General features: G+C 36.2%; 1 protein-coding gene across 11 annotated transcripts in view; it reads right to left on the reverse strand.

Moving 5' to 3' along the window:
- Positions 1 to 23,145, reverse strand: part of PTPN13 (protein tyrosine phosphatase non-receptor type 13) — a 175,001-nt gene that overhangs the window by 9,557 nt on the left and 142,299 nt on the right. For all 11 annotated transcript variants that reach the window (XM_084881588.1, XM_084881587.1, XM_084881583.1 and 8 more), the window contains 12 exons: positions 21,894 to 22,052; positions 20,562 to 20,733; positions 20,252 to 20,462; positions 16,271 to 16,341; positions 12,945 to 13,006; positions 10,209 to 10,293; positions 9,442 to 9,579; positions 9,256 to 9,344; positions 6,668 to 6,723; positions 4,484 to 4,587; positions 2,815 to 2,963; positions 1,041 to 1,131 (listed from right to left, as the gene is read on the reverse strand). In XM_084881588.1, coding sequence (XP_084737714.1) covers positions 1,041 to 1,131; positions 2,815 to 2,963; positions 4,484 to 4,587; positions 6,668 to 6,723; positions 9,256 to 9,344; positions 9,442 to 9,579; positions 10,209 to 10,293; positions 12,945 to 13,006; positions 16,271 to 16,341; positions 20,252 to 20,462; positions 20,562 to 20,733; positions 21,894 to 22,052 — 1,387 coding nt within the window. The remainder of the gene's footprint in view (positions 1 to 1,040; positions 1,132 to 2,814; positions 2,964 to 4,483; positions 4,588 to 6,667; positions 6,724 to 9,255; positions 9,345 to 9,441; positions 9,580 to 10,208; positions 10,294 to 12,944; positions 13,007 to 16,270; positions 16,342 to 20,251; positions 20,463 to 20,561; positions 20,734 to 21,893; positions 22,053 to 23,145) is intronic.

Genomic DNA, 23,145 nt, shown 5'->3' on the forward strand with positions numbered 1-23,145 from the left:
CTCTCTTTTGCCTGAAATAATTCCCATATACTTTATGCCAAACTATTCCATTTTAAAGTGCTAAGAATCACTTCTTTTTTAAAAATATAGTTTTATTGATTTCATAGAGGAAGGGAGAGGGAAAGAGAGATAGAAACATCAATGATGAGAGAGAATCATTGATTGGCTACCTCCTGCACACCCCCTACTGGGGATTGAGCGTGCAACCTGGGCATGTGCCCTTGACCTGAATCGAATCCAGGACCCTTCAGTCCATGGGCCCGCACTCTATCCACTGAGCCAAACCAGCTAGGACCTAAGATTCACTTCTTATAAGAAATTTCCCAAAATGAATTTTTTGTTCTCCATCTTGATAGAAAAAAAATGCAATTTTATTATTATTTATTGCATGATCTGTCATTATTGGTTCAGTTATTTCTCTTTGGATTTATCACTTCCTGGCAAAGATAGGGTCAGTGTGTCAAATGGTATAATCTATTGTGCTAATATATATATAAATATGGCTGATACTTTTTATAAGATATTGCTAGATATTAATATTTTGGCTACCTACATACATTCATATTTTAAAAAAATCAAATGTTTGATAATAAGAGTCAAACATGGGTTAAAAAAATTTTTTCTTCTTCTAGTACTTAGAATAATGCAACCTGGTGGTACCATTGTGCTGTTATATACTAGTATAGAGCTGTTACGCACCACAGACATTTCTCTAAACTTATAGTAAGTGGGATAAAGAGATGTTGGTTGTGACATACGAACTAAGAAATTATTCAACCAGAAGACAATTTATATTGTTAACAATTTATATTGTTAAAATACTGATTTAACATCACTGATTATTTTCTAATACAATGCTAGTAATAATTCATGAGTGTCTGAAGAATTATTTAATATTCCCTCAAATTGATTTTCAGAATACATAGATAATTTTAAAAGGAATTCACACCGTATATCTAAATTTTTTTGTTACTAATATAAATCTTTGTGCACTTAAGTAAGAGATAGATAGGCTAGTATGAAGCCAAATAAGAACTTACAGGGAAGTATATTTTTATATCGGTTCTTCCTTCTGTTTTCCTTAGTTTGTCCAATTAGACACTGATCCAAAGGTTTTAATTCTTGAAGATTCTGAAGGCAAAAAGAAAATAAGGTTAAATTTGTTGACATTAGCAAGGGTTAGGGTGCAAAACCGGCTATTGATCGGGGAAGACTTTGAGTCTTAAAAAAATAGATGTCTTGCTCAACCCGAGTAGCTCAGTGATTGAGCGTTGATCTATGATCCAGGAGGTCACAGTTTGATTCCTGGTCAGGGTATATGCCCAGGTTGCGAGCTTGATCCACAGTGTGGGATATGCAGGAGGCAGCTGATCAATGATTCTCTCTCAACACTGATGTTTCTATCTCTTTCTCCCTCTCTGAAATCAATAAAAATATATTTCAAAAAAAAGAAATAGCTATGTCTTGTCAAGATAAATAAGCCTAAATTACCAATACAAATTTGATACACCAGTTGTTAAAATATATTGTTGGAAATATCTTTCACATGTTGTAGTCAACTAACTTTATGAGGTAGCACTTTATACCTTATTTTAAATTCAGTTTAAAGATGTCTATAAACTATAATTTAGAAAAAAATACAACTTATAAAACCAACTTTGGCTTAAAGTTGGAGCAGAATTTCTTGACAATATTGTTTGTGGGGTCATAGAATATTCCATATAGTAGAGTTGTAGTTAGACAGTATTATGTTCTAAAGTCAACTTTTTTCCCCACTTTTTATTCCATCCACCCATCCACACATTCATCAAAAACATACTGAAAATGTCCACTGTATATGTAAGGCACTGTAATAAGTATTGGGGATATAGCTGTGAGAGAGAAAAATATGATTTTGGCTCTCCTAGAGCTTATACCCTATTGGGAGAAGAAAGCAGTAAGGAAGTAAACAAACAAATACTGTGATCTATGTTATGAAGAAATTAATAAGCTTCTGTGATAGAGAAAGATAAAGGACTTTATAAAATAGGGTTGTGATGAAAGATCTCTAACATCTATTTTTTAAATTGACCTTAGAAAGGAAGGAGAAAGAGAGAGAGAAAGGAAGAAAGAGAGAGGGAGAGAGAGAGAGAGATAGAGAGAGAATCAATCGGTTGCCTCCTTCATGTGTCCTGACCAGGATTGAAACCATCACCTTTTGGTGTATGGTAAGACATTCCAACCAATTGAACCACACCAGCTAAGGAAAGCTCTCTAACATTTAAACTTAAGATCTTAAAAAAATATATTTTCTGGAAAATGGAGGGGAACAGTATATTGTTGGAGTTGTTAAATTAGAAACTGTTGCTAATGATGAACCACATTTATAGTGTATTAATTATGAAATCTAGTGGATGGTTGGACTTAAAAAACACCACCGCCAAAAATACTTTCTCTCTACATATGAGGAGGCTCCAAAGTGGCTAAAGAGATCCCTTTAAATCAATACTGTGTTTAGGATCCTAATTAAAAAAATAATTTACTACTAGATATGATGAGATGGTGGTGCTTTTTAAAATTTTTAAATTTTTTAAAAAATTTATTGTCTAAAGATTTACATGTCTCCTTTTTCCCTGATTGACATCCCCCAAACCCCCCTCTCCCAGCCATTTCCACCCCGGGCAAACCCCCACCACCCCAGTGGATGGTGGTGCTTTTATGCTTGGAAGTTAAGTTTGTAAAATAACAGACATTATCAGAATTTTCAAAATTTCTTCTAACTTTGAATACAATTTTGTTTGAGAAAAAAAAAAACCATTTGCAGAAGCTACTTACCTCCAGCTCCTTAGAAGGAATTCCTTGATCTAGTAAACCCCGCAGCATTCGAATGACTGATTTCAACTTGGTTCCAGTGTAATTACCAGAGGGAAGCACTTTGACGATGGGAAGTGCAGTGAGCTCCTCATTTGTCAGAAAAGGATGATCTAACAAGAGGTCAGCAGTTGATTAAAAAAAAAAAAAAAATTACCCCCAACAGAGTTAGCCAATAAGGGAACTAAACTTAGTATATTTTCACCTCATGTATTTCTATATGAATGAGGGAACCTTTAGAATAAGGCACTAGAATTATTCAGTAGGCAGGTTAAGTACAATCAATGCAGGAAAATCTTGGCCACAGCAAGGTCCTTGTACTCAACTTTCAAGGAAACACCTCACCGACTATTCAGAAATTCTTAAGGCTCTTGACTCAAATGGCACTGTTTTCTTGTTGAAATGTATTTAGTTCTACTATTATTTTGCATTTAAATGAGTTTCCTAGCACATGGGGAAAAGAGGAAGAGAGGTACTTCAGAAATTTCTTACAATGCGGCAATGCACTAGTTAACACCAATTCCGAGGGCCCTCCCCCTCCCCCGTCTAACCACTCTGGTACTTGGTCTCAGTGTCTCTGGTATTTGATAGTTTTCTCCATGCAAATGAAGCCTTAGAGCCTTCAGGAGTTTATCTAACAAGTGCTATCAGTGCCTTAGAATAAGCAAGTGTCTAATTTAGCACCTGGTCTATGAAAAGTGCTTACAACAGGAGATAGTTATTCTGAAAAAAGTTGCAGAGATATCTTGCAACAGACTGCACAAGTGTAGCTTTAATTATGTCAATCAGTTGATTAAAGTATTCTGATGGTGCAGCTAACACAGGCAATTGTAATTCTAGGCACTGCGGGGCACATAAAGATACCTCAAGAAGTTTAACATCTGGTTGGGGTGAAGGCTAATTTTGAGTCAAAATTCACTCATATGAAATAACCATGAACCTTTACAGACGCTGAGTGTGACTGCAACGGGAGCTTAAAGGCTGAAGAGCACCGGCTATAGGAGTTGACGAGCTTTGTCACTGATAACAGTCTACCTAGATTCGAAGTATTCATCCACTTCTTTAATTTCTTTTAACTAAAACTTCAAATTTCAAAACCATGGTATTTCATTGCATCAGTATAACATTTCCTTATATGAATGAAGAAGAGAATTGCAACTCTGGATAAGAACCTCATTTCTCCACTGACTCAGTTATAAACGAGAGAAGCAGTGATAGGAAGGGTAGACCAATGAACTCTAAGATCTAGCTTTTAAAAAAAGAGGTTGAGATTCAAGCATAATACATTCCTACCTTTGAACCATCCTACCTATTTTACTGTAAATAAAATGTGCTCCTTCTCATTCCAGAATGGAGAAATTGTGACTCTGTGTTTCCATTTATAGTTATATATACATTTATTTGTTTGTTTTACTCCAAGCTACTGAGAATTTTCAACTACAACTGTGTAAACTTCTGGTTTCATAAATGAATGTTGATGTTTGCCTATGTGATTTAACTTTATGTATAGAACCAAGTAATGTTCACATATGGTGAAGTAACATATCCATATATTCTGAAAATAGAATTTTTAAACACTTATTTTTTCTACCCACTGAGTTTGATGAAAAAAAATTGCTAATAAAAATCTTGCCTTTATTGGAATCTTCGTGGTTTATTGTTTCTATTGGCAATTCATCACTCCCCCATGTTATGTCATCATCATCAGTCCTCCTTTCTTGTGAATTTTGAATTAATCTATGAAAATAAACACATTTACAAAATTTTCTTCAATTCTGTCTATATATATATATATAAATATAAATATTATATCTTAGAACCATTCATTTCCTCTATGATTATTATGGTAATTAAAAATAAATGATTGATTAAAAGACCTAAGTCCATAATTCTTAAAATTTCCCTTCAAACAAATCCCAAGTCTCTGAACCTCAGACAGAAGAAGCCCTTATAGGGACAGAGAAGGTGGTGGAGTGTTCTGCCTGGATGACTGAGCACAGCTGTCAGTACAGCTCTTTCATTTTCTAACAGCCGCACCATGGACTGTATGGATGCACCTTCCTAACTTAACACAAGTCCCGACTGATGAACATTATTCTTTTGCTCAGCCAGGAGCTGGCAGGACACTCCTGTCTCTGGGCACTTGCTCAATGCTGTAAAGCTCAGTACAGTTCTCACTAGTCTAGGGGTGCACAGTATACGGCCTCTCCTTGGTAAGGTAAATGGCTAGAAAGACAAATTAGGTAGGAGAATAATGCTTAGTACTAAGATGAGATGAAAAAGGATAATGTAGAAGCCTGAACAAAGTACATTTGTCTAGTGCACGCCAAAATGTCAATGACCGGTGAGTATACTGTTTAGGGTGAATGTTTTCCTCTGTTTCAATTAATGGGGGTCACATTAACACTGAATTTGCAAGTGCTGTGTTCATGAGGGTGCTTTTGTCTTCTAGAAGTTCATTTTGTCTTCAAGGATGTATTTTGGAGATCTGTCCATTAGGCATTCTATTCTCTTCTTTCTGATTCTTTTGAACAGCTCCTTAGCATTTCATTGTGGAGTATACTCCAATTTATTTTGTGTCTATTATGGTTTTATTTTACTACTATAAACAATATTACAAAGAATATTATTATAGAAATGTCTTTCCACACAAATTGGTTATAAATACATAAAATAGTTATATATACATTTATTTGTTTGTTTTACTCCAAGCCACTGAGAATTTTCACCTACAACTGTGTAAACTTCTGGTTACATAAATGAATGTTCATGTTTGCCTATATATTCCTAGAAATAAAATTGCTAGGTCAAAGAGTATGTGCCAGTTCTTTGAATTTATGACATTAATAATTTGTATGCATTAAGAAGAAATAATATTGTGTATTTTAACTGTAGGACCTATCACGATTTCATTTCAGAGATGTTAAAATAAAAGTGTATCTAAGAATTAATAAATAAAACTTTTATGTTAATAGTGTTTCCGCCGAAACCGGTTTGGCTCAGTGGATAGAGCGTCGGCCTGCGGACTGAAGGGTCCCAGGTTCGATTCCGGTCAAGGGCATGTACCTGGGTTGCGGGCACATCAACAGTGGGGAGTGTGCAGGAGGCATCTGATTGATGTTACTCTCTCATCAATGTTTCTATGTTAATAGTGTTTCCAATTACTACCTAAAGTACATTAATTGACCCCTACTCCTCCTCCCCTTGCCCTGACCATGGGGTGGAAATGGTATCTACAATTATTGGCAGCTGCTCCAGATATGTGCTAATCTTTTAAGTATAGAATTGTATACATTTCTACATTACTATACACCCTCTTGTCTAACTTTACATAGAGAAGTATTCACTATGAATTTGCTTTTCTAGGAAAATGCAAATATGTAGCTCTTTGTGGCTGTTTGATTGTTGCTTTTTATAGAGAGAGAGAGGAATGGGCAGAGAAAACATTGATTGGTTGCCTTCCAGATGTGCCCCAAGGGATTGAATCTACAAGCTAGTTATATGCCCTGACTAGGAATGAAACCTACAACCTTTTGGTGTATGCGACGACACTCCAACCAATTGAGCTACCTGGTCAGGGCTTATAACTGTTTTTAAAGCATTCTTAATATTCAGCCATAGCTCCATAATTTACATAACAATTCTCATTTTTCTGGAAAAGAAATTTTTAATTTAGAAATAAATATCTAAAAGGAAATCTTCAGAGCACTTCTAAAATAAGTATGGAATTGTTATAAATAATTATAACAATTAAAAGTGTATCTAAGAATTAATGCTTTACCAAAGAGATTAAAACTTTAAAAAATCACTTTCTTACCTTTCATTTTTTTCTTTTTCTTCACAATAGTCTTCACAGCCATTCATTTTGGTAGACTACAATAAAGAGAAATCAAAATCACATTAGCCCAATGTAAAAGAAAAATTAAACACTCTCATAATATTCACATTTTTCCTGTGAATTATTTCCTGTAAGTACTGTTATTGCTCATTTTCACTTTACAAAGTCACTTATAAAAACACCATTTTTGGAGTGATGTCAGAGGAATGGTGGCATGAATGAGAGTGTATCTCTTTCTCTCCCCCTAAAATTTCAACAAGTTAACCAACTATAATTCAACAAAGAAATCCCTGCTCAACACAGATGCATACCTGAGAGACCTGTGCACTGAAACATTTAAAGGTGGGCAACCAAGAAAAAATGGGAAAACGAGAAGGGAGGAAAGTGCAGATAGCCCACAGATGCAGCCCTGCAACCGGGATATTGAGCTTGTGGCTCTGCCAGAAGGGAGAGGGGAGAAAGCTGGTGGCAGTAAATGCTTCCTTCAGCTGGGAAGAACAGAAAGCTGTGGGGTCAGGGGACAGCCCAGCAAAGAGAGTGGCAATGAACAGTGCTGAGGCAGCGTAACAGAGCATGGGGTTTCTCCACTCTCAAGGTGGCAGTGATGTTTCAAAGAAATGGAATCACAGAGCCCTGTTGCCACTTGAGTCCCCAAAATTGCCTCCCATTGCCCTTGGAGTCAGGTTCAGGAGAATATTATCTATTAATTAAAAGCTGTTGTGGCAGAACCACTATTTCCCTCTGTGACTGATCCCCAGGAGGATTGCTTGCAGTGGACCCTACAGATGTCAGGGATTGCTATTATGGTGAGGGCAAAAAAACCAACCAACCAAACAAACAAACAAAAACCCACTCCCAAGCAGCGCGTCTGTACTGTTTTAAGGAAACTGTGGAGGTTCAAGACTGAAAGACCACAGCGATAAAAAAATTGTGTGTTTTAGCATCATCTATTGGAAAATAATAGAAAGACTTCTTCAGAGATAAATGCGTAAGCAAAGGAGGACAGCAAATACCATGGAGAACCATAGCAATAAAGATGACCAGAAAGAAAATGAAAAAATTCCAGAAAGCAAGCTGGAACACATGGAAATATGTGATATAAATGACAGAGATTTCAAGATCGCAGTTCTGAAAATACAACAAAATGCAAGAAAATACTAACAGGCAACTCAGTGCACTCAGAAAACAAATTAATGAACAAAATGAATGCTTGACCAAAGAGATTAAAACTTTAAAAAAGAACCAATCAGAAATCCTGGAAATGAAGCATACAATTAAGGAGATTAAAAGTGAAGTACTGAACATAGAAAACGAAACTAACCAGATGGAGGAAAAAATTACTGATATCGAATACAGGAATCTAGAAATGACACAGGAGGGAGAAGAGAAAAATCTAAGCATAAAGAAAAGTGGAAGATATCCATGAGACCTATCTGACTCTATCAGAAAAATAAAAAATTTTAGACACTGCAGAGGAGGGAGAGAAGGAGCATGGAATGGAGAGTCTATTCAAACAAATAGTGGATGAGAACTTCCCAAATCTATAGAAAGAACTAGATCTTAAAATACAAGATGCAAACAGAATACCTAGTTATCTCAATATAAAGAGGCCCTCTCCAAGGCACTTGGTATTGAAGCTGTAAGATTAAATGACAAAGAAAAACATTCTCACAGCAGCCAGGGAAAAGAAGGAAGTGACCTACAAAAGAAAACCCATCAGAATTTCATCCAAATTCTCATCAGAAACTCTACAAGCAAGAAGAGAGTGGAACCAAATATTGAAAGGTCTGCAGATAAATTACTAGCCAAGAATAATATATTCAGCAAAATTGTCCTTTAAATATGAAGGAGAAATAAAGTAGTTCCTAGACATATAGAAGCTGAGGGACTTTATCACTAGAAAACCTCCATTGTAGAAAATACTCAAGGGAGTTATTCTACCTGAAACAAAGAACATAAGGTCACAGCACTACAAGAAAGATCACAAACAAACAAACAAACAAAAACTTACAGCATAAAATACATACAACCTGGGCATGTATCCTTGACTGGAATCAAACCCGGGACCCTTCAGTCTGCAGGCCAATGCTCTCTCCACTGAGCCAAAGTGGCTAGGGCCATTGGTTGATTGATTCTTGTATGTGCCCTGACTGAGCAACCTTGGTGCATCGGGATGATGCCCTTAACCAACTGAGCTACCTACCTGGCCTGGCCCTCAACTTTTTTTTGGTGCACAAATAATGACATAAAAAATTATCATTTGTTTGTGTATGTTTTTTTTTTTTTTTTGAACCATTTTTTTTTAATGGAAAATATCACCAAAAGAAGTTAAAAGATTTAAAGGTAAATTCTTTCTCCAAAATGAGTAAATGACATTAGTTCTCATTCTTACTGAGATTACTAAGCAGCCATCAGGACATTATCTTTATCTCATATCTAAAAGGGAAATTGGAAGATAGAGAGAAGTAAGGCCTCAGCAGAGAAAGCAAGTTGTAAAGTAAGGAGATATATAATTCTAACAAAATGTAGTAAGTATCCCACAGTGTTTATCTAGGTAGTATCCTTACCTCTGTAAAATCTTCAGGTAAAGGTGATCCCTCACAGTCTGTATCTTCTGCTCTCTCTTCAGGTAACTTTCCATTGGTTTTCAATGCACCTGGGAGAGAAATAAAGAAGCCAAGAGGGGTTACTATGCTCCCAGAGACCTCCTTGCACTCCTTAGTGTACCGACTGACTCCTTCGGGCCCATCTACCTGGAACACAGGCACCTGCTGCCGCGTTAGTTTGGTTTAAAAGATTCTGGGCTTCCTCATCCACAACATCCAGCAGGGACTGGATAACTTCAGCTTCTTGAGGGTCGTCATAAATATCATCTTCCTGTACATCAGATTCTTGAAAAACAGCAATTAACATGGGGTTTTACTTTTAAAATATTGATATAAGAAAAAGACAATGTTTCAAATAGATTAAGGCAGGTCTTTCCAATTTTAAGCATCCACTTTAAAAAGTAGCCATGAATAGATAAGCAGTTGACACTAATAGGGGGCTAGTCATTTTTAGTTCTAGAACTATTCTTGCTGCTCTGGTAAAAGACCACACAAATGCACCCAACAAAGAATAAAACAATATTAGTGTCTGTGATACACCTTTTTATAAGACATTAATAATTTAATGCTTATTTTGTAAATTAATCCCAAATTATTAATTCATGAAAGAAACTCAACAAATTAGTTACACTAGCAAACAAAATAGCTATCTTTTCAAATCATTTAAAAATAGTTTTAATCTTAGATCTGAGAATGATCCTGGACATTGATACAGTAATACAGTTAGCAACAATTACTATTATATTGTTCTTTTATTTCTTTGAACAACAAATGGTCCTTTTAAAACCAACTACAAAATAATAAAACAAACTATAGGGACATGTAAGGCAAATAAGAGAGGATACCTAATCTTTCTTTATTACTTGAATTATTAGAGCATTGAGAGAAACTGGATGACTGATTTGGAAAACTACCTTTGGACAGAATCAAATTTGCTGATCCCTTCATCTGATAAGTAGAGCATTTTCCTTCAGGGTGCAAAACTTCATCACCATTAATCTAAAGCATAAAACCAAAGCAAATCATTCATTAGTTTAGGATTTTATTAACTTTCAGGGTTAGGGAGGAACTGTACATTGCCCCTCAATGTCCTTCTCCCCTTTCTTAGTACAAAATACATTTATATTGCTTCACCTTAGATGTGTTTTTAGGAAGTACCAGTGCTATAAAATGTGCAATAGAAATGGAACTTTCCATCATCAAATGTGTCTGGAAATCCTAGATTAAACATTAAATCAATATTTTTACTCTAAGAATTCTCACAATGCTTACTAATATAAATTCTGGGTTGTCAAAGAGAATTTTATTATGCAGTACTTCCTAAACTTATTTGACTGCAGAAATCTATTTTTTGAGACAGATTTTATGGGACTTGTCTTTCCCAGAACTTTTTATTGATAGAAAAGTTTAATAGGGTTGCTAAACTTAGAAGTTAAAGGGAAGGGGGAGAAAATCAACCTCTTAAGTATTTGTGAAACTGTTACATTGACATAAATTTCAGTTTAGTGACCCGATCAATTGTTAGGTATAAAGATTTTCAAATCTAGTCTAAATCTCATCTCAATTTAAGAAAAATAACAACGGGCTCATAACTATAAAATAATTATTTATAAGACATAACTTTCTAATCCAAGGTAACTTGTGAAACATTTCATGGTAGAAAGCCTATTGAAAAAATGACTTGGTGCCTTAGCTAGTTTGGCTCAGCAGATAGAGCATTGGCCACCAGACTGAAGGGTCCTGGGTTTGATTCCTGGTCAGGCATGTGCCTGGTTGCAGGCTCGATCCCCAGTAGGGGGCATGCAGAAAGTAGCAATAATGACTCTCAGCATTTATGTTTTTATCTCTCTCTCCCTCTCTGAAATAAATAAAAATATATTTAAAAAAATGATTTGGCAAAAATGCATAATTGAATAATTAGAATGAATTAATAATTTTATAAAAATAAAGGTATTTGTTCTGAAGGTTTTCCTCTTTTTATTAAGAAAATGTAGAGATGATAGATGCAGTATAATTATTTCTTCATAAATAGTAGTTACATGATGTCAAATAGTTTCACTGAATTGTGAAACTCCAACCTTCTTGAGAATTTCATAATACAAACATTTGTATTCAATGACAGAATATTGGTTGAGCAACTTTCTGGAAGATTTTAACTACAACAACATGTGTTTGCAGCTATGAATAACAAAACTTGTAGTTTCTTGGTTTTTATGTTAATATAAAAAGAAATTATACCTTTCTCCCTTTCAAAAACACGCCAACATTTAAAAGAAAAATAAGCACTATACAGCATGACTAACACTCAGAACATGTAAAAATTCAGTTGCTTCAGCTACGTGAAATTGAAGTCGTTGTGGCTAAACAAAGAACTGAATGTTGCTGTACCCAATCAGCAAACATACAAATACCAGACATTTTTATGTGTTCCAATCATTTCTGTCTAATTATTCTTCTGCACAATATCTTTTCAGGCCCTCCTGAACCATGTCGCAAGTTTGAGATAAAATAGTGAGATGAAAGGCACAGAATTTTGGGCTTCTGGCCACTAAATTAATTTTGTCCTCCTCCACTCAATCTAGTTCATGTCCATAAATTTTGTGGAGATAAGATTTTCAGATTACGAGGAGAACAATGCCCCAAGCTCTGGATTGTACATGGAAAGACATTCAAACAGTGAGGTTTAGAATATATTGTATGGGATGTGGATGGGATTAAACAATCTCACAAAAATGAAGATCCAGCTGTGATTATTTTAATCCACACCTGAGGATATGTTTTTTTTATTTATATTAGAGAGAGGAAGGGAGAGGGAGAGAAACATTGATGTGTGAGAGAATATTGATTGGTTGCCTCCCATATGCACTCAGAATGGGATCAAACCTGAAACCTGGGTATTTGCCCTAACCAAGCATTGAACCCAAAACCTTTCAATGCATGGGGCAACACTCCAACCAACTGAGCACACGGGCCAGGACCAGCTGTGGTTATTTTAGAATGTGCATTACATGCCAAAAGAGAATCATTAAGCAAAACATAGCCAAACAAATAGGCATATATGTAACCTTTAAGAGAGAGCCTGAAGTAGAATTTACTTATATGATAAATAGTTTTATGAAGTCACCACCAGGTTTCTCTGTGCTAATCTTAAATGATTTCGGATCTTTCATTTTATCATTGGTAAAGCATTGCCTATGTCTTTTAAGAAGCAAGAAGCTACTTGCTTTTGCCATTAATGTTTTTTCCTTAGTATCAACAGAGAATTGCCACTTGAGAGTCACTGCTGGTCAACATTAACCCAGAGGACCAATTTCACTCTTAATTACATTCTTCTCCTTCGGATACCTAAGACAACCAAAGGAATTGTGCACATTCATAAAACATCCCGGCTCGAAAGCTATCTACTTAAGTAATTATCTTGTTTAGAAGCCGAGTGTGTGCCAAATACAGTAGGGTTACTTATATGGGGGCTTGATTGTGTAAGCTCTACTTAGCAAGGCCTATTAGATCACTGAAATATATTCCTATTATCAATATACGTTTCAGAAAAAGGCAAATATTTAAATGTGTAATCAATTTGGTTCATGACACAAACAAGCGGGTTATTTAGATAAGGAAGTGGGACACGAAGAAGGCGGCCTCTTACTTACCTTGGAGAATGAGTCCTTAGGAGTGAGGGCAGGCTTGCTGCAAGGCTCCACAGGGTGATGACCTCAAAGGGACAACATAGAGAGTAAGGGATGAGCCAGTCAGGACCACAATGGGCACGCAAAATGGTGAAAGAAAACCCACGTATCTGTACATGATCTTATTTTTATTAGTACATTAAAAGAGGTCATGACATAAAATGATTTAAAACTAACTAGATGGAATCAAATGTTAGAGAAAGATTTACCCCAAGGAAAAAGCCAGTAGCTTAAAAGAAAATAGTTTGCATAAAAGCTCCATTCAGCCTGGTGTGGTTTAGTGTCAACCCATGAACCAGGTCATGGTTCAATTCTCGGTCCCCCCACACATGCATGGGTTGTGGGCTCGATCCCCAGTGTGGGGTGTGCAGGAGGCAGCCAATCAATGATTCTCTCTCATCATTGATGTTTCTCTCTCTCTCTCTCTCTTCCTCTCTGAACTCAATTAATATATATATATATATATATATATATATATATATATATATATACACACACACACACACACACACACACACACACACACACACACACATATATACATATATACACATAGTCAAGCTGAATGATTCTAGGGTGAGGTACTGAATATAAATTATCACAAACCAAATGGGAGAGACATCACAGGCCATGAACTAGATTCACTTTACTATTTAAGAGAAGATAGCAGCCGAAACCGGTTTGGCTCAGTGGTAGAGCGTCGGCCTGTGGACTGAAGGGTCCCGGGTTCGATTCCGGTCAAGGGCATGTACCTTGGTTGCGGGCGCCTCCCCGGTGGGGGTTGTACAAGAGGCAGCTGGTCGATGTTTCTCTCTCATCGACGTTTCTAGCTCTCTATCTCTCTCCCTTCCTCTCTGTAAAAAATCAATAAAGTATATTAAAAAAAAAAAAAAAAGAGAAGATAGCAAGTCTTGTAAACTATCAGTTTAACACAGTAAAAAAAGTTTTGGATATAACTAGACAGGACTTTAACATATGGCTAAACTAAAGGTTACTTTGAACTCTTAGCTGTAGTACAAAAATACAAACATATATTAAAATAAGATTATGTTTCTCTTATAGTTAAAGTCATATTTATAAATAATTTGCTTCACTAAATTATATTTTAAGAGATTTTTAAAGACATGGTAGCATTTGGAAAAGTTAAAAAGAAATACAGGTAAGTGTATTCAAGGACTTCTATTTGACAATGACTTAAAAATAATTTCACCTGGAAAGATGAAGGTTGAGATAAGTTTTTAGGAACAAATTTCTATAATTTTGTGGATAATGTTACAAAGAGTCCAAAAATGGCTTTTAATGTTACTTCCAAAAGATACAGTACATTATTAAACTTCTAGGAAAAATAATGAAAAAAACATACTAATAATAAAGCACTCATTGAAAATAATCATATTAGAATAGTGTAAAACACAATAGTTTATTATGTGTAATTGCTCCCTCTTGTTCCCTGAACTGCCCCCACCCCTTTATCTCCAGGCAACCACTGACCTGCTTTCTGTCACTATAGATCAATTTGCATTTTTATATAATTTTGAATAATGGAATAATACAGTTTGAACTTTCTTCCCCCTCCTCCCCCCCAAGTCTGGCTTCTTTCACTTAGCAGACTTATTTGAGGTTATTTTAATTATGTTCCTGTGTGTATCAACAGACCATTTTTGTTGCTAAATAATTCTGTTGTTAGAATTTGGATATTTGAATGTTTTCTGATTTTGACTACTAAAAGAAAGCTGCTAAAAGCCTTCCTGTACAAGTTTTTGTGTATTGATAAATACTTTTTATTCTCTTGAGTGAACAAATACAAATGCAATGGCTCCATCATATGATAGGTATAGGTTTAAATTTTTAAGAAACTGTCAAACTGTTTTAAAGAATGGTTGTACCATTTTACATCCCCCTCAATGAGTATGAGAGTTATATGATTTTTCAGAATTCATAAAAGGAATTAGTTCTATGGGAGTCAAGTAAGAGAAGCCAATAAAGACAGATCACTAGGCAGTTTCTACAAGGGGGACAGGGAGCAGTGACTTTACTGTCTAGCTTAAACAATTACAAACAGGAGTCTTTCCAGTGGTCACTAGAAAAATGCTCTCTGGTTGTTCTGATAGCATGACCCTAATGTAAACTGGAACTATTGGTGAGTAGATAGAAGGAAGGCGTTCTAGATAACAGAGGAGGAAAGGAACAGATCTGCCAGCTTTCAGAAGATAAACTACGACTGCGATCTTAGTGAGGGGCCTTTTAGCTACTTTTGGTACTTAGGTACTACCACTCGGTAACCTAAAAGTTTAACTATGTATGAAGTACTGAATTTACATTTCATACACTAATTCTTTTCTTTTTTTTTAAATTATACTTTATTGTTGAAAGTATTACATATGTCCCCCTTTCCTCCCTATTAGGCCCCTCTAGCCTGCCCCCTGCCCCAGGCCCTCACCACCCCATTGTCTGTGTCCATGAGCCATGAATGTTTACATACAAGGTCCTTGGTTGACTACCTCCCACCCACCCACGCTCCCCCACCTTCCCTCCGAGATTCCGCACTCTGTTTCATGCTTCCCTGTCTCTGGGTCCACTCTGTTCAACAATTTATTTTGTTACTTAGATGCCACATATGAGTGAGATTATGTGATACTTCATATACACTAATTTTCAACAATATTTCCCTGTGCCTAACATTCTTATTATTATATTAATACTAGTATTAATAGCTACATTTGCTGACCCCAATTATGTAAGTGAGAACATGGAGTCAGACATCCTAGGTTTAAATTCTAGCTCTACTGGATATTAACTCTATGAGTTTGGGCAAGTTATCACACTTCTCTGTGCCTCAGTTTCCCCTTCTATAAAAGGAGGATAATAATAACACGAGTGTGCCAGGGCTGTTGTTGCAGAAATTAAAGAGCTTAGAAAAATACTTAGTGCAGAATAAGCATCAAATCAACATTAGCTGCTGCCACAATTATGAATTCTACAATTTGTATTATGATGCTAAAATATAAGACAGATATATTGCTTACTCCATGCCACATTCACAATGCCAGAACAGTGCCCAGCACAGATAAGAAATTAAGTAACTATCTGAATAAACTATTATGTGACAATGTGATATTTCAATATTATTATATTAATGTCTCATTATAACCTTGCAAGGTAGCTAGAGCTCCTGCAAAACACTCTGCAAAGGCATTAAGAATGTTTTAGTGACAGTGTCCATACCTGCTTCTGGGAAAAGCAGTTACGTCTCCATCACTATTTGTGTCATAAAGTGAATGTATCCTTACCATTGGCTTTGGCTGACTTCGGAGTTGAAACAGCAGACTTCTTGGAACTTGGGATCACTGGCTGACCATTTCTGTGTTATAAAACAAATGAAAAGGCAATTGCAAATTACTCAAGATGTTTGTTTAAGTATCCCTTGAACCATCTCTTAATTAGACTACGGATTTTTATTTTGGATGGGCTTCAGAGGGCCTAGGCAACCCCTAAAACTAAAGACAAAATTTATCAGTCTTCATCTTCGTATTTTCTGAAGGGAAATATTCTTGACCAAAAAGAGTAAGAATCACTTCTTTATATAATCTTTCTTTGAGTTTCAGTTCAACATATTACATTGTTTCTCCTCTCATTTCAAACACTGATAAAATTTCATGATCTAATAACTTGGTTCTCTGTCACACAAGTAATAGTTCAAAGATAACTTAGAAATCATAGATCACTGTTTTATGACCCTAAAGCCCTTGGCATGTGTTTTACTTTTAAGTTATTTAAAGTGAAACTCTAGCTGAAACCGGTTTGGCTCAGTGGATAGAGCGTCGGTCTGCGGACTGAAAGGTCCCAGGTTTGATTCCGGTCAAGGGCATGTAAAAAAATCAATAAATATATTTAAAAAAAATAAAATGAAACTCTAGACAAAATAATATATTCAAAGGATTATGAGAAAAATAATACCACCCAATATGAAAAACAGTAAAAAATCCCTAGCCAATTTGGCTCAGTAGATAGACTATTGGCCTGCAGACTGAAGGTTCTAGGTTTGATTCCAGTTAAGGGCACATGCCCAGGTTGTGGGCTCGATTCCCTGTATGGGGTGTGCAGGAGATGCTTCTATCTCTCTCCCTCTTCCTTCCTCTTTGAAATCAATTAAAAATATATATATATATATATATATATATATATAAAACAGTAAAAGAGACAGCATCTTGGAAAAAGGATTAGCATGCAATCTTACTACTGTTAATACTTGAGAAAAAAGGGAGGCTGCCTAAGGTATATAATGTTGAAAGAGGCAATTCGCCATGGGCCCCATTCATCCCTGAATATTATTCCTGGGTGACCAAGAATTGCAAAGCCAAGATCACTTTAAAAAAAAAAAATACATATTTTATTGATTTTTTACAGAGAGGAAGAGAGAGGGATAGTGAGTTAGAAACATCGATGAGAGAGAATCATCCATCAGCCGCCTCTTGCACACCCCCTACTGGGGATGTGCCCGCAACCAAGGTACATGCCCTTGACCGGGATACAACCTGGGACCTTTCAGTCTGCAGACCGACGCTCTATCCACTGAGCCAAACCGGTTTCGTCTAGATCACTTTTTATCTGGGACAATTCTCAAGGCTATGTACGTGGTGAGCAAGTTTGAGGGATGACATAACTTCTTTTCCCACACAAAAAAACAGGCTTTCTAGCAGCCACCATAAAGGGGCAGGTTCCTGGGCTCTTCTTAAAGTGTTCCTCTCCTGGAATACAATCCGCTGCAAGTGCAGGAATCCACTAGGCCCACATATGTTATCTCTGGGTGGAATTGACACCAATACCATTTTCAATAAGTATTTTTGTCTCTGATGCATGAGTTTCATATCTCCTACCAGCATGCAAGAAACAACAACTGGCTAACTTAATAGTTTGCAAGTAGGGTAAAATCACAGATCCTTTACCATTCTTGACATAGAGATAATTAGCATAAATACACACCCTTCCATTATTGCTCTCCTGTGGATAAGGACAGTAGATATATCAACAGAGAGAGAGAGAGAGAGAGCTGGAAGAACAAAGAGGAAAACAATTGAGACTGCCACTATTATATCTTTAATGACTCCAGAAAAGATAACAGTAGAAAGAAAAAAAGAAAGCCATTTCAGAGCTAGAGCAAAGGGTGCTCTACTGATTTTGAGGGAGTCCTATACAATAAAGATGTAATATGCAAATGGTTGTTACACCATGAAGAGTAAGGACTGACCGCTTAACAACCAGATCCCGGATCAGCAGGAGGGTGGGGTAGCGAGCTACAATCAAGCAATGACAAGCTACAGGAGCGGGCAGGGCAGCAAGCTATTGGGGGGGAGGAGGGGGGAGGGAAGGAAGAGGAGCAGAGGGAGCTACAGGAGGGTGAAGCAGTGGGCAGAGAGCTACAGGAGGGTGGGGCAGCGAGCTACTGGCGCATGGATTTGTGTGCAGGGCTACTAGTAAATATAAAAGTTAGCTAAATCTATGGTTTGCAGAGATGTTAATTTTCACAAAAATATTTTCCAGGTTGTTTGAACCCTTTCCTTCCCCACTAATTAACATTCAGCTACAACTATGAAAATAACTCTATGCCCAATCTAATTTTTAAAACAGTCAAGAATTACATTCAAGGGAAAAAGTACACATTTTGACTTAGAGGTTTAGAAGGAACAAATAAGGTTACTATGAAATAATTTATTTAATAGTACCTATATTTTGAGAGACACACTCTTGTAAATCTCATCACGTATCAAGATGAAAATGTGAAGTTTCCCTTTATGTAATAGAAGCCTGTAGTCTAGAAGGCCTGGATTATGCACATTGTGGGTGGCAGAATAATGTCCCCAATGTGTACTTTGTAACCCTCAGAGCCTGTGAGTGTGGAACCTTACAAGGCAAAAGGGATTTTGTAGATGTGAATAAGGTAAGGTCCTAGAGATGCGGAGATTATTATGGATTATCTGGCAGGGCTTGATATAATCACAGGGGTCCTTACAGATGAAAGAGTGAGGCAGAAAATCAGAGAAGAGCAGTGATGATAGAGCACATTACTGGCTATGAATTTAGAAGTGGGCCATGAGCCAAGGAATACTGGCAATCTCTAGAAGGTGGAAACGGCAAGGAGATGGATGATCTCCTGGAGAAGGATTGCAGCTCTGCCTTGATTTTAGCCCACTGAGACCCATTTTGTATTTCTGATCTTCAAAACTGTTAAGACAATAAACTTGTTGTTTCAAGCCACCATATTTGTAGTTATTTAAAATAATACATGTATTTTTTCAATTTATTTCATTGGTAAGTGAAAGAAAAGTTACTATTAGCATTTCTTATTACGTGGAATTGTTGTGAGGTAGTGGGTGTGGTGACTCCACGCCTCACTGCTTGAGATATGAGGTGTAGGCAGGGCTGTCCCCACATTGGGAGTGGGCCAAGACTGGCCTAGGCCTATCAACATGTTCCTATCCCTTTGCTTCAATTCAGGGACTGGCCTTAATTTAGGTCTAAAACAATCAGCACATACTCCTTGCTTTACCATGCTGATTGGTGAGACTTTTTTTTTTTTTTTTTAAATATATTTTATTGACTTTTTACAGAGAGGAAGGGAGAGAGACAGTTAGAAACATCGATGAGAGAGAGCCATCGATCAGCTGCCTGCTGCACATCCCCCACTGGAGATGTGCCTGCATCCAAGGTACATGCCCTTGACTGGAATCAAACCAGGAATCTTTCAGTCTCCAGGCCAACACTCTATCTACTGAGCCAAACAGGTTTTGGCTGGTGAGACTTTTGAAGAATGCTCTGGATGTGTGTAGTATGCAACTATGAGGCATGAGCCTGACACAGGCATGTGACTTTTGTGTAGGAAAATTAAAACAGCAAAGAAATGAAGCCAGAGGACTAATCAAATTTTACCTTTGTACTACTACATAACCTTTTTAACCATAAATGGCAGTAAATCCCCTTTCTTGTTTAAACCAAGTTGAGTGGTATTTTCTGTTACCTGCAACTGAAAACATCCTAACTGACAAATGTAGTAACCACCTTATGAATAACTCCAAACTTATACCCAAACACGAATCTGCTTGAAGTGCTCTGAGAATCTCTTGTCGATCAGTCTGTTTAACTTAAGTTCTGCCAGTTTAGTCTGTGAATTACTAATTCAGGAATATATCTTTAAGAAAACATAAATAAAACCAAGAGCTGGAAATGTGTCTGCATACACAGACAAAACCCACAAATAACTGCAGAGTAAGTACCTTGTTGCTTTTAACACCAGGGAAGGAAGTGACGTGTCTAATGCTCTCTCAGCTGCTTTCAAGGTCATGCCTTGTGTGCTGACTCCATTCACATAGTGGATGATGTCTAATAGCTGGAGATTACCCTCCATCGCTGCAGCTGACCTCGGGTTGATATCACTAATATATATCACTTGATGAAGGCTGTCGTGACCTCCAGATACGGAAAAACCTTCAGGGAATAAAAAACATTTGTTTCTTTAGCCTTAAAAGTATTTATTTTAATCAAGCCAAGAAAAATCACACCGCATAAAGCTTGAATTTGCATTACCCAGTTCTTCTTTGCTGCACGTTAATGTAATGTCAGGCAGCAAATGAGGTGGCACTGGCATCCTGGGTAATTCCAGAACTCTTCCAAGGACTAATCTGACGGTCTTGGGTGCAGCCCGTAGCAGATTCACTGCATCTGTGTGAGTCATGTTTGTAACATCTGTATCATTAACCTACACAAACGAGAAAGGGGAAAAAGTAAGATTAAATTTTTGAAACAGAGCAGTTGCCAAGAAAATATATTAACCCCCCCTAACTCAGCGATTTTTCAAGCAGTGTACTGTGACACACTGGTGTGCCACAAGAATTTTTAAAACATGCAATACCTGACTATTCAGGGGCACATACCTCTTTTCCCTTAGATTAAAACAAAACAAAACAAAACAAAAAAACAGCCAACACAACAGTAGCTGTCCAATGTGAATGAATCAAAAATTTTTTTATACCTATTTTTTTGTCTGATTTTCAAAAAATATAGTTTTTGGTGTGCCACAAACTTTAGAAATTAGTTTATGTGTACCAGATGAAGTAGGTTGAAGATTGCTGCCCTAACTTTTTTATATATAATATATATTATCCAGTAAGAGATTCACAATAAAGACTGGTCCCTGGCCCTGATGGGTGTGGCTCAGTTGGTTGGACATTTCTTATGTACCAGGAGGCTGCAGGTTTCACTCCTGGTCAAGGACCCATGTTAGGGTTTTGGGCTTGATCCCGGGTAGGAGGCATGCAGGAGGCAGCTGACCAATGTTGTATTCTCACATCAATTTTCTCTCCCTCTTCCTCTCCATTTCTCTCCCTCTAAAAAAAAAATCAATAAACTATTAAAAAAAATAAGGGTCTCTAATTTATTGGTAATACCCTGTACTATGGAAATACAATAAACACAATGATCAAATAATTATAAGTAAAATATAATGTAAAATACTTAACAAATGCATCATTTTTTTTTTTCTGGTATAGGAACCTTATCTTTATAGTAATTTAAGAACTTTTTATACTTGAAACCCAAGATAGCTTGTTTAATGCTTTAACTGAGATTAGAGGGAGAGAACTTTAAGCATTTTAAATTAAATTAAAAAGAGAACTTTAATTAAAAAGAGAACTTTAAGCATTAAATTAAATTAAAAAGAGAATTAAATTAAAAAGCGAATTTTAAGAATTTTTTTTCAAACTGTTAACTATAACAACCCTTTACTTTTAAGAGGTAGAGAAGGAAAACATAAACCAGAGAAATAGAATGTTATATTAACTCAACTTCTTGTTCTTTCTCTTCAACCCTTGCTTGCTTTTTCGCTACATTTTCAAAAACTCATTCCATGCAGTATCTTACCTTTATGAGCCGGTCCCCAGGTTTTAACCTTCCGTCACTTTTGGCTGGATCCTGAATGACATCATGAACATAACAACCAATACTCTGATTGCCTTTGGTTACTGTAAAACCCAGGCTTCCTTTTTCCGATTTAATTAGGGTAATGACAAGTTCTACTTCCTAAGGGAAGAAAACAGAGATTCCTTTAGGAAGTCTATTTTGTGTTATACACAAACAGAAAGATGACTATTATTTCTTTTGAATAACAGAGTGAGGAAACCAGTCCCTAAAAGCTTACTTATCTTGTCCAAATGAAGAAGCCAGGCCTATCCAACTCTAGAAAGAATACCCTCCAATGTGTACGTTGAGTTTAAATACAACATTATGTGTTTGTCTAGAGGCTGAGTCCTAATTTACTCATGCTTCAATCCTTGTATTTTCAGGGTAAACAAGGACACAGTAGTGGCTATATCTTGATTATCAAAGAATACTTTTTTGAAGGGAAAGTTCAGAAAATTCTTTATGTATTTCTAGATAACCAAAATAGATGTTAAGGGTCACAAAAAAAGGTGTTTTTATTTATTTTTTGATTAACCCTCACCCCATAATTTTTTTTTTTAAAGATTTCAGCTGTCACATAAATGTTGCTTACAGCTTATAAGGGTGATGACAGACTTCTTAGGAAATAATTCAAAGACTAGTTTCATTCTATTGCTGAGAATGAAACTGAAGATATAGATACTACACACACACACACACACACACACACACACACACACACATTTATAAGTAAACAAAATATTTGGAAAGATTAACTCCCAAATGTGTATGTTTTTTTTGGTGGCAGGATAATAGTTTTAATCATTTTTTTCTTTGTTTTCTAATTTTCTACAACAAATATTTATCACATGAAAAATAAAAAGTTTTGAAAAAGACTAACTTTAGACCAATGTAAATGATATTATTATTAAAAATTTGGCTCCCAAATGATATTATTATTGAATTTGTAGGCTTAGAAGTTCTAGAGCTATTAGGACAATGTAAAGGGATCCACTTGTACACAGAAAAACAAGTATGGCGAAGAAAAAAATTATTCAGTCTTGATTAAAAAATAATTCATTAGAATTTAGCAAATAGCAAATACTGAATTAAATGCTCTATGTAAACTAATCCATTTAATCCTACCACATGAGATTACTAGCCCCATTTTATAGCCAAAACTACTAAGACTCAGAAAAATTAAGGAATTTTCCCACAGGCATCTGCCAAATGA

This window comes from Pipistrellus hanaki (genome assembly GCF_964339955.1).
Source record: "Pipistrellus hanaki genome assembly, chromosome: 1".
NCBI lineage: Eukaryota > Metazoa > Chordata > Mammalia > Chiroptera > Vespertilionidae > Pipistrellus > Pipistrellus hanaki.